This window comes from Branchiostoma lanceolatum, chromosome 7, assembly GCF_035083965.1.
Source record: "Branchiostoma lanceolatum isolate klBraLanc5 chromosome 7, klBraLanc5.hap2, whole genome shotgun sequence".
Taxonomy (NCBI): domain Eukaryota; kingdom Metazoa; phylum Chordata; class Leptocardii; order Amphioxiformes; family Branchiostomatidae; genus Branchiostoma; species Branchiostoma lanceolatum.
The window spans coordinates 15,158,937-15,171,044 of record NC_089728.1 but is presented as its reverse complement, the minus strand read 5'-3'; the positions used below and the strand labels follow the sequence as shown (position 1 = coordinate 15,171,044).

Genomic DNA, 12,108 nt, shown 5'->3' with positions numbered 1-12,108 from the left:
ATACAAGTTATCAAGACAAGTAAACAATAAGACTTTTCTTTTGAGCAGGATTATACATTCAAGCATCCCTCTATAAGTCAAGCAAGTAACACCACCACAAACTATTATTGTTTTTGCTGACTGCTAAAAATATTTTTGGACTTTAGGACAGTTTTAAATTTGACTAACATTGTCTCAAAAGTAAGCGTTGCAACATTATAACAGTTCTTGGAAATCGATGTCATTTTGTCTATATTTTGATAATCTTTTTGTACAAGATGCCTCATCCTACAACTGTTGGCAAATGCAACTTTCAGTGGTATCAAATCTAATCACGAAGGTTGGATTTGCCGGCAGATGTAAGGGGAAGCGTTCAGAGAAAAAACTTCAGGACAAAAAAGCAAAAAGATGTAACAAAAGAAACCAAGGCCATGCACCAAATTGAGGGTTAGCATTGACATCTGCATTTGGCTATGTTTTGTATATTGTGACCAAATTTGTAGTAGCCCTTGAGTGGCCACAATAGATAATTATTGCATCAGAAGAAATTCTGTGAATGATTTCATTAAAAGATTACTGAATGACAAATTTCTTTATCCACTATTAACCAGAAAGTTTAACAACAGCTGATTTTACAAGTGACCGTCTATTAGAGCTGTGTACCTAAACAAATTTTAGGTACAGGTACAGGTACGGGTACACAGGTTTAGGTACAGGTCCGGACCTGAACCTGTACCTAAACTACTTGTTCGGAAAATGCTAGATTTTCAATAAGGACAAAAGCATGTTTGAACTGGTAAAAATATGATATTTGATTGTGCTAGATATCATTTTTATAAAAACACAGATGAAAATTTGACTCCAGCCTTGCAAATGTGTTTTCTGTGCTTTAGAGTGGCTTTAGAGCACTGCCACGGTAATTTCATAGTAATTTTATCTGTCAAAGTGGCCATCCCCTGAGTCAGGTCCAGTACCATACAGCAGGTCAGGTATTTTGGACCTGTACCTAATTGATTGTACCCGGTACTGTATCGGTACAGTGTACCGGTACACAGCTCTACCGTCTATCACCTTGCTCAGGGCAATAATGACTGGTTCTATTTCACACTGTAGCTGGTTGTGAACAAAGAACTTTGTTATTCAATCAGAAGAAACTTTGGAAGACAGCCAATGATGGACGTTGTTACTGGGATGGACCAGGGTAGGCAGGAGGAGCCCCTGTGGGGATGGGGAGGGGGGCCATCCCGAGACCGTTGAAGTATCCGGAAACTTGGGTCGGCAACTCGGCCAGCACACAGCGCGACAGGGCAGCAGGTGCAGACTGGAACAGAGGTGAGGGAATGCAAATTAGCCATCACAGATATTGTAAAAGTCTCTACTGGTGCAGGGGGAAAGTCCATTATTCAAGAGAGGTGTGTGCATTTTTTTAGGTGTACACAATGCCACCCAGGAATCCTGTTATATGTACATACAAGCATGGAGACATTTTAAAAAGCGTGTTGTTTTTGATATCTCTCTTTCTTGTTGACCCTATCCCTTTGATTGTAAAAAAAAATAGTAAAACTGCAGAAACCAAGTGATAAAAATATAGCAAGTCACATTCACTGTAGCAAACCTTGCAGGCAAATATTGTCTACAGAGCATCATTCCACACAGAAAAAAGGTTAAATAGTTAAAAGTTGAATACAAAACGTATGTTAATGTAGCCAAATTATGGAGGAGGACAGGGCAATTAGCAGAAAAATCAATTTGCAGAAATTATCTGAATACAAAGTTTTTGTTGTCTCATAATCATATGTTAAATCATTTTGTTATTTTGTTGTTTATACAAAAATCATATTCTCTGCCAGCAAGATTTGCATACAACACTTCAGATCATGAGGCTAAGCATCAGAAAATATGTCTGAAAATCTCTTATACATGAATGTGTCCACTGCCTTTTGCCTCCCTCCATGTAGAGACTGAACCACAGTTCTTGGTGCAGTTTCTGAGACAACAGCTAGGAGCACTGTTTCACATGGGCAGATTGCCTTATCAAGAGGTTTTGTTGTGACCCCATGAGACTACTGATACCAGAAGAGTGACTGAGTATGCTACAAGACTAGAAGTTCAAGAGGAAAACTTAAAGAAACATATAGGCATTACAATGTTTTCTGTTCTTGGAAAATGGTGGATGTAGAACTTGTGGACTAATTGGCATAAAATCGACAGTCTGAGAAAGCAGGTTTCACTTTTAAAAGTGCTCACTTAGAAAACCAGAAAAAAAAAGTAAAAAAGGAAACAAATTTCTAGTTGCCTGCAAGGTGTGCTTAATGAAGGTGACTCACGATCACTGCTGAGGGGGTGGTGCTGCGGGGGGTACTGTCCCCGGGACCTGGAAGGGGGCTGCTTTAGGGGGGTTTGGTGGTATTTTCATACTGCTGAAGTAACCCGTCAGCTGGGTGGGGACCTCGGCCAGGACATGCTTGGATAAAGCACCAACAGGAGCCTGGTATGTGGGAAAAGAGTTTATGAACATCAATCTCATCCTTTTGACTCCCATTCATTGTGTGTGTAATATAAGGCCGTCTGCTGGTAGGAATGCTAAAAAAAAAACACTAAGAAATCATAAATCATGTACCAAGAAGTATGTCATTACAGTAGGTACATGTACGTGTGTCTTCCAACTACTTGTTTTAGCCACCATGAAACCAGAACATTGAGAGTTCAAATCCTAGCCCACTCACTCGATTTGCATGCTACTGGAAAGGGTTGAAATCATCGTCCATGTTTTTTTGTCCATGTTGTCATGAATAGCTAAGTGCATTTCATTTGAAACATATTTAAGCAGGCATTTTTTGGGACAGCCCCCTCTTGTTCTTACCATTTGATTTTATCAGAGAAAAATCTTTATGATTGCTGATTATGAGACTGAGGCTTGAACATAAGACTGATGGTCAGGCAAAGAATCTAACACCAAACCTTGCAGTTTAACCACCATTGGCATGCTGTGAGACCAAGACATGATAAGATATCAAGGACTCACACTTTTGAACTGCCTGAACGGCACAAACTGGACGATGTCCCTCTTGACCGGTTCTCCCCGCGGTGACTTCAACAGCCCGTCATCGCCGTCCAGGACCTCCATGTCAGTGAAGTCGGCGTCCCCCACCCCCACGATGATGATGGACATGGGGAGGTGGGAGGCACGCACGATGGCCTCCCGGGTTTCTGCCATGTCCGTGATCACACCGTCTGTCAGCAGCAGCAGTACATAGTAGTTCTAGGAAAAGGATGAATCATTTTTCTTGAGTGTGAAGACTTTCAATGACTTTGTTAGACTTATGATTTCTGAGGTACAGAAAACATTGGGAATGGTGAATAATACTGTAACTGCATTTAAGTTTGCAGGGATTTAATTTCGTTTTAGGAAGAAAATTCAGAGTTCATAGTGGTTTTAAGTTCGCTGTTGAAAAACAAAGGGGTGGGCAAATAGGTCCCAAAAAAACGTGAACATAAAACCACCGCAAAAATTTCTGCATTTCCACTACTTTCCTCTCCTATGAAGAAAAGGCAATTTACTTTTACTGACTCTTTTGTTTGTTTTCAACCTTTGAATCATGAAAATTGAGGTGTGGGCAGCTGGAGCCAATATGCAAGGAACTTTTGCTCTTCATCTTCATCTCTTCATCTGTCTTTTAAACCCTCTAGAAAACATCAGTTCCAAACAAAAATGTTGACATTTTAGCACACAGCAAGGCATTTGGGACAGATTGGAAGGAAATATTTGTCATTTGCAAGCAATATATATAGTTTTTCTGGTTTGACATGACTTTCCCACTAACCTCTGCTCCTCCTCCCTTCTGCTGTTCCGCCTGAGCGAATCTGGCCACATGTTTGACGATGGGAGCGATGTTGGTGGGGCCGTACAGCTGAACCTGCCGCAAAGCATTCTGGTACGCCTCCACTATGCCCTGCACACCTATGGAACATCAACACAAGACTGTTTATTTTTTCTTTGTTTTTGACATGATTTTACTCGCTCACTCAACTCACTATCCGGTTTAACGTGCTTGTACATGGATGGCCGCTCACCAGTACCTCTGTCCTGCAGACTCACATGATTTTGCATAGACAGAAACAACTATAGCTGCTGTCTGCAGTAAACACAAAAAGGAACTGGTACTTTCCAAGATTATTGATGGAAATCTTATTCAAGGATTCCAAATAAGGCACACAATGTATCTCAATTCCATTCATAAAGGTAAAAAGGTAAAGTTAGTCCCATAGCCTTTTTTGGGGCCGTAGAAGCAGTGGGTTGTTATCCACTGTGTCCAGGGCAGGGTATTGAAGAGCAGAACCCATCCCTCTCCTTCCACCCCCTTTTACCTTCCCAACTGTGACCTCTTGATCTCGGGTCTGCAAGCCTAGCCACTCAGCCATTCAATGCCCCTAATTATATATACATGTACATATGTCCTTCTTTAAAAGGAGGTGGAATGTTAAATAGTGTTAGCTGAGAGAGGAACGTTTCATGCATAGTTTTATGAGTCTTAACTCTAACCATACCTGCACAGAAAGGGTTCTGGGAGTTGAAGTTGAGAGGAAACTCGTGGGACACCTGTATACAAACAAAAACGTCATGAAGGATGAAACATATCATCAAGAGAAACCTTGATCTCATACAAATGTATTTCAAGTGAAAAATCTAGCATCAAAATGAGACGTTTTCCTTACTATAATAAGTTGTGGCAAACAGAAGCTCTCTGTCTACATTTGCGCACTATATCACTATTCAGTTTTAAAAAAAGGGTGTGACTTCATAGTCAGTTATCAGTTATATTGTCCTCAAACAAATTAATCAACAATTGATATACTGTACATGTATCTTAAAAACATGTATCTAACAAATTTATTTCTAGTTTTTGTTGTCCAACACAATTTTGGCCAAAATCTCTCTTGAAAGTCTGCCTTTGAGCTATATTACCATGAACCCATTAACCATGGCCTTACTTGGAAATTGGGTGGAATTCTTGCTCCGAATCCGAGTGCAGGAAACAACTTGTCACTGCAAGGAGAAAGAAATTCACAGTGTTTATGTGTGTCTTCCATTGTAAAGTATATTATATACATGATAATTATGTGTCTGCTAAGTTAAGTTAAGTTAAAATCCTCCCACACCATTATTGATGTATAGGGTGGTGCCCATCTCCGTTTCATAGCCCTGGGCCACACTTTGGTGCAATCACTGCAGCAGGGGGCTAGTCCACTGGCAGTGAAGTGTGTTTAACTTCCATACTGTTTCAGAAGTATGTACCATTTTTATAAAGTCTTTGGTATGACTAAGCTGCTACTTTATTCTGTTTGCTGTAGGTTACACTAAGATTATTTATCTTATTATGTATATTATGGTTATAACACAGCGAGCAAAGGGTGCATGAACTATATGAATGCATTTCTTTCTCAAATATGTTCTTAAGATTGATATATCCAAATTTTGTTTATCAGAACCTGACCACTTTCTGGCAACCATCAATAGTGCACCGTGAGTTTGAGCATATGAAAAAACTTCATGTGTTAGGGCCCTCCCCGTTATATTTGATGCTTACACATACTTTTTTGTATGAAATATTTTCTGTCACATATTCACAATCAGCTATAATAAATAGAATTAGTTTGTGTGATACATTTGCTACATGCTTGGATAAGTGAGATCTTAAAAAGCCGTGCATGGTACCTATCATAGTCTTGTACAACCTCTCCCACTGCTATCAGTGCCTTCATGTACTCGTTGGGGGCGTAGGGGTTGATGTAGTGGAGGGAGGTGGTCTGCCGTGGGTCACCATTGGACGCCGTGAAATCTACACCAACCTGGAATGGCATAGAATGTACAATCAAATGTTAATCTTTGCTAAATCTTGTATATTTACTGTAAATGGGGAAATGTTTGCTGTGGTTTTATGTTCGCAGTTTTCATGGTGACTTCTTCACTGTAAACTTAAAACCACTGCGAATATTTCCCCCTTTTACAGCAAAACCCTGCATGGCAGTTTCAACCGCGAACTTAAAACCATGGCAACACTCCATTTTCTAGCTACTGCAAAATCAAATCCCTGCAAACAGTTCCTTTTACAGCACATCATTTTTATGATTGATAAGTGATATGTGTCAGAAACGACAACCAGGTTGTGATATCAACATTAAGCAGAAAAGATATTCATGTGCAGAAACGTCAAATGCAATCTTGGTTATCTTAAAAGTACATACTGAGAATACTTTCACAAGTGTAGATTTAAAGCAATGTTTTCTGTACAGAAAAAACCTTTACCGTGAAGTTGATTTGACAGCCTGACATGACATAGTCCAGGAATGAGTACTCCTTCACAACCTGGAAAACAAAAAAAGTCTCATGTTGAGCTATCTTTAAGCTAAGCTAAATACTTGAATACTTTGATTCTTGATTTGTTAACAGTAACTTGATTTTAGCAAATTTTTTATCACTCTTCCCATTGAGGCAAAAACTTTCCCACTGTTAGATTAAATGCCGTTAATAAATCGTCCGGAAATAAATCTCCGAATTCGTATCCAGTTGTAGAGTTTGAATTCTCTTTAAATATTTGTTACCTGGATGTCTAACCTTCACAAACGTATAAATGCCGTTGACTACTCCCTTTCCCTCCAACTGAATATAAATGTATTTCTCTGACAAACAGTCATCACCATTGATATCTGTAAACTAATTTGCTGATATGACGGTACTTTGAAATAATTCATCATATTTCATATCATATTCTTTAAAAATGCAAACAAGCTCCTAGAGTGACTGCACACAAAACTGACTTTCAGGGACTGCAGAGTGATGACTCCAGAGTTCTTGTAACTTTTCTTCTTGGTCTTCTTGGGGTTGATACAGGGAAACTCCATCTATCAAAAAAATGATACAAGAACTGCACAATTTAACAAGGTACAGATCTAGAGAAGGTTTCGACAGACCTTTAATTCCTTACTAATATAACACTTAACATTCTGGGAACAAGCTTCAACTATCAGCAACTTTGCTCTGACAAACATGCATAATGCTTAGGGATGATTTTCTCTTGTTAGTTGAAAATTGGCAGATGATAAAACAATGTAGCTTCCTACTAAAAACACATCATATGTACACATTGGGGAACTTAGCAGTTAAAGTGCTTTCATGCCAGTCTAAGCTTGTGTTATGAATATATAATACTGATGCCAGTAGACTTACCGGTGAGCCCACAGCTTGTGACATCTGTCTGTAGGTTGTCTCAAACTGTCCGATGAAGTCATGGCTGCCATCACTGTCCCAGTCATAGCACTTAAACTACAAGTAAGAATAAAGCATGATTCTGTCTATTAGAATATAAGTCATCTAGAATAAAAAAATCAGAATTCAGCCAAGATTCAGAGACAACAACTTTTATGTTTGCCTACTTTTGATACTATGTAATATACACTTGTACATATGTACATACATAGAAAGAAAATAAATATGAAATGGACAATGCTTCTTCAAGTTTAGTGTATCTAGTTACATATCATAGGTACATATAGGTCTTAGAAAATATTTACTAAGATGACATGAAATTTCACCATACCAGTAGTTTCTTGTCGAAGTCTCGATCACAGAGAGTCTGCATGTTGACCTTGAAGGGCTTCCACTTGGGGTTCAAGTTGTTTTTCACAACCTGCACAGTGAACAAAAAAAAGTCATCAAGTAAACCAATCAATGGACAGATCCCATAGCCTCAGTCAAACTGTAGAAATATTTGACTGACATGCAGCCATTCCCTTATTAGTCGATGCGATAATTGCCATGCTATCATTGGTGGAACAGCTAATTGTGATGGACAGTCAGGATTGGTCCATTTTAGACCACATTGTTGCAAGAATGTTCTGATCCTTGTCATTGTGTTCCACAAAACATAGACTGTTGACGTGACCTTTGACATGAAAATAACAAAGATTAGTATTTTTCAGGTAGAGGCTTTGACACCCACCTCTGTTCTGTAGACCATCTGCTGAGAGGCATAGTCACACCTGTGGATCTCCAGGTAAGGGTCAGACTTACTGAAGAAGTCCTGCAGAGACAAGACAGTAATCATTAATGAGGCTGACTCACTTCTTGGTCTTCTTTTCCCATATCTATAACTTCAATGTATTGTTGATGGCAAATATACCTTGAAAGCAATGTGACAGTCCCAAATTGTAGGAGATTAGAATAATAAACATAACGTTATAAAAGAAACAAAAAAGGATTTTTTGCAACATAGGCAAGAAGTGTATCTTTCACCATGTTGAATGTTAAAGACTTGAGCTTTCTGTGAACTAGTATCATTTTGAAGAAGTGAGTCTTGGTAGTGATGCCTCTTAGGTTCTTAAGATTTCTTATACCTGTCTACATACTAATGAAAACCCACCTTGTTGTCCAGTTTGCGTGCAAAAAACGTAAGATGGACATGTTCGCTGGTTCCAGACAGTTCCTCTGCAGTCACCTGTAAACACATGCGCACAAAACAGTGTCATTTGCGCAAGAAAGGAGCAAATTAGGAATAAAGCATATGATGAGGAGCCTTATTCATCACTAAATACTTTAAAACTTCTTCTATTTTAGAACGCCTTTTTCAACTTCCCTAAAATATTCTTTCCCTTCTATTAAATGTCACAATGCTATCATCCTACTGGCTACTACATCAAGTGAGCAAACCCATGGAATTCAGTATGTACTCAATGTTTAATGTAAACCTAAAGTCCTGCATGCAAACATGTGTTCAGATATGAATAATTGATGAGACTAAAGGACCAATGCAGAATTGCACGATAAGACTTAATAAATCATAAGAAAACATCATCACACTACCGCCACTTGTTAGCATTCTCAAATAATTGGCATAACTAAAAGATTACGGGCATTCATGATCAGGCTCTGAGGAAGATAGCTGAGGAGAACCAAAATGTTGTCTGTTAGATTGTAGATTGAGATCTTTATTTTCCTGTAAACAGATTGGTTGATTTTTCTATAATTATGGTGTTATAACAGCAGCCTCCACCAGGCCTTCCTGCGGGGGTACAGATTGCAGATTTTGGCAAAAAAGGGGGTCAGTCCCCGTAAGGTTACATTCCCCCCTCCGGAGCACCTGCAAATGAAACCCTATGGTGTCCAAACTCCTCTGGCAAATACTCTCTCTATACATGTAGCTGGTGTAGTAAGTCTAGAAGATTATAAGATATTCAACCAGTATTATCATACAAACCACTCACACTGATTGAGCCCTTGCCTGCTCGCTTGCCTTCTTTCAGCAGAAGGGGTTGGGTGTAAGTCTTGTTAGACACAATCTAGAAACAAAGAAATAGAATTTAAAAAGATTATAGAACAAATGGCATACAGATTAAGTTCTTTGAGCAATTCATTTCTACTTTGTAAAAGAAAGAGTTAATATAATGGATCAGTTATCATAATCTCAGAAGAAACCAAACTGGCCAAATATACAAAATTGATTGAATATTGCGTCAGCATGCCACATGCCACGAGTTATGCCACATGCATAATTTTCACTGTCTGCAGCTCTGTAAACTTTGTTATGCTATTTGCATAATATTGTTGACATGTATACTGCCTTTTTGTCACATGACCCTTCAAAATGCATTTTGAAAGTTTGACTTACATTACCAATCATCAATGAAAATAAGGAGGGTCATCAATCATCATACATGTATCAGTCTGGGTTAATAAACGTTCATACCTGGCCTAGGGTACACTCCATATACCCGAGGAAGTCGTCGTCGTCAAGCGTATCGGTTGCGTTGTCAATGTCGAAGACCTCAAACTTCAGCTTCTGAACCTCCTCAAAGTAGTAGTCTACCGTGAAGGGTCTGGCGAAGGTGGGGTTCAGTGTGTTCATGATGTGTTCAGTCCTGCCAGACTTGGGTAATTAAAATATAAAGTGGTTTATGTCAGAGTTCTTGTTGCTAATGTTGTGGGGTCGCGTGGCGTAACAGCATGGCGTTTGGCCTAGAACCCAGTGGTACCAGGTTCAAATCCTGTCATATCACCGATCTTGTGCCCTTGGGAAAGGCACTTAACAAGACTTTCCTCACTTCACACGGAATGGACATTCATCATCTTGATCATCTTAATTCATCATCTAATAACTAGCAGCTCTGACCGTTATGCATATGGAAAACATAGTCACTTTGCAGTTGTATGTACCAAAGTACATAATGTACTGTATTTTCTCTTTAAAAAAAATTAAATCAGTGGCAATAGAATTTGATGTCATCATTGATATGGTAAAAAAAATCATATCTAGATTTTTTTTCATACACAGCTATCAATATTCAGCGCAACAACAGTTTTTCTTTTTAAAAAAACAATGGAAGAAACCTTGATTACAGTATTCATTCTATACAAGTGAATATATAAATATTCATATATGTAGTAAATCATATGTAGTACAAATGTATACTGACAAAATTTGACAATACCTACCTCATACCAGTGCCCCCCTTGGAACGTCTTTATCCGACAGATGGGGTCGGACTTGGAGAGCGCGTCCTTGTCGAGCAGGTTGGTACACGATACCCGCAACTCCACCTTACTGGCTGGGTTCACGGGGGGAGGGGCACCGATGGGGGGCATCCTCACTGGTACTGCTTCTCTCTAAATGACATGTTTCAGAAATTCATCAGTATCTACATTTGTATATTGGTAGCCTCCTTCAAAGACAAAGCGCAAGTTTATTTTTGGGGTAGCGCTGATTCACGATCTTCCACGATGGGCCAGGTTCTCTGATGTTGGGGGAGATAGTTTTCACGTTCCTCTTTGAAGGAGGATACTCCATCTGTATGTAATTTCATTTCAAGTACAACTTCACAGGGATTTCATTTTGCAGTATAGTAGCGGGGAAGGAGGTATTTGACATGATACTGAACAAATGTTTGCAGTTTAATGAGGAACAGGAACATCCTGTCAATAGTGCAAAAATTGACAGGAACATTGATGGTCCCAGCCTTAATTGAAAGCTATTTATACATGTTTAAGTTATAGAAATGTATGAAGCTGTTTGATGACAGCCTAACGATATCAAATGAACAGGGTAACGATAGATACAACTCTTCAATTTGACAAATGTCCAAAGACACTGAATGTTGATATAACCAAGGAGGTATATAACGTTAGAAGTACACATTGAATGTGTGACTTATGATGGAAAGTATGGTGCCCACAAATGTATTATGTTGGTCACATCAATCCTGCCAGGAGTGCAGATTTTTCCACTGCTGACGAGATGATCCTGTCAGTAGCCACTTCCTTTACTTTAGCTACACTGTAGTACGCTCTAGCGGTCGATTTTTGGCACGGGAAGCGACCGAGAGAGCAGCAACACCCACTTACTCGTCCAAAGTTTGTGCGTAACGTCACTGCAAGCGAGTATGGTTGTGATCTTTCTATACTCACCAACAACAGTTGTGGATACATACTTTTTCTTTTCTACTAAAATTTCTAGCAAGTTGTGGTGAAAACCTTACCTTCCTAGTCGTATATGGAAGTTTGGGAGCTCCTCTGAACGCTTGGATGGACAAAGAATAATGGAGACTTCCCCAAAACGAGCCACGGCGCCTAAACGATCACCTGAATATGAGTAACGCCTACTTTCAGTTGTGGATCAAAAATGATGCTTTGAATTCACTTCCGGATAATTAGTGCCGCAAAACCACAACTGTCGTAAAATGGAGGTCATTTGCATCTCGGTTGTGGTAACGTCACTCAGAAGCGCCCTCTATGGAAAAATATCAGTACTGGCCTTTTGCAAAATACTAGTAGACAATGTCATGTAACGTCAGAACTGAAGTATTTCGTCTGATTCTGTGATCTCAAGTATTGCTAACTCTATCAAAGGAAATTCTAATGTTCTAAGATACCAGGACTGTTTTAGGAAAATTTATAACTCCGTCTTGGGAATCTTAGTGATGTTTGATACTTTAATATAAGAGTAAAACAGGTGTATTTGTCTGTAACGTCAGGTGTAACTTGTTTCAAGTAGATACAAGTAGACTCACATTTCAGAAAGACAATGCAGTTAGTCTGAATCGAATGCACACCCCTAAACACACAACGGCGCGGCTTAA

The 12,108-nt window shown here is 39.2% G+C and overlaps 1 protein-coding gene across 2 annotated transcripts; it reads right to left on the bottom strand.

Annotated features, from left to right (window-relative positions):
• Positions 1–1,043: 1,043 nt before the first annotated feature.
• LOC136437851 (copine-4-like) lies at positions 1,044–11,704 on the bottom strand. 2 transcript variants are annotated; one of them, XM_066432379.1, is made up of 17 exons: positions 11,509–11,704; positions 10,469–10,639; positions 9,723–9,902; positions 9,241–9,315; positions 8,400–8,474; positions 7,980–8,060; positions 7,578–7,667; positions 7,208–7,303; positions 6,799–6,882; positions 6,287–6,346; positions 5,696–5,829; positions 4,972–5,026; positions 4,528–4,579; positions 3,804–3,940; positions 3,005–3,241; positions 2,307–2,467; positions 1,186–1,300 (listed from the first exon to the last, which is right to left on the bottom strand). In XM_066432379.1, exons 2-16 carry the CDS (start codon positions 10,616–10,618, stop codon positions 2,309–2,311), a joined length of 1,665 nt encoding a protein of 554 aa, XP_066288476.1. In that variant the 5' UTR covers positions 10,619–10,639; positions 11,509–11,704; the 3' UTR covers positions 1,186–1,300; positions 2,307–2,308. The 2 variants fall into 2 exon arrangements, with proteins under 2 accessions (XP_066288477.1, XP_066288476.1); XM_066432380.1 differs by lacking the exon at positions 2,307–2,467 and having other exon boundaries at positions 1,044–1,300.
• Between the last annotated feature and the right edge of the window lie 404 nt (positions 11,705–12,108).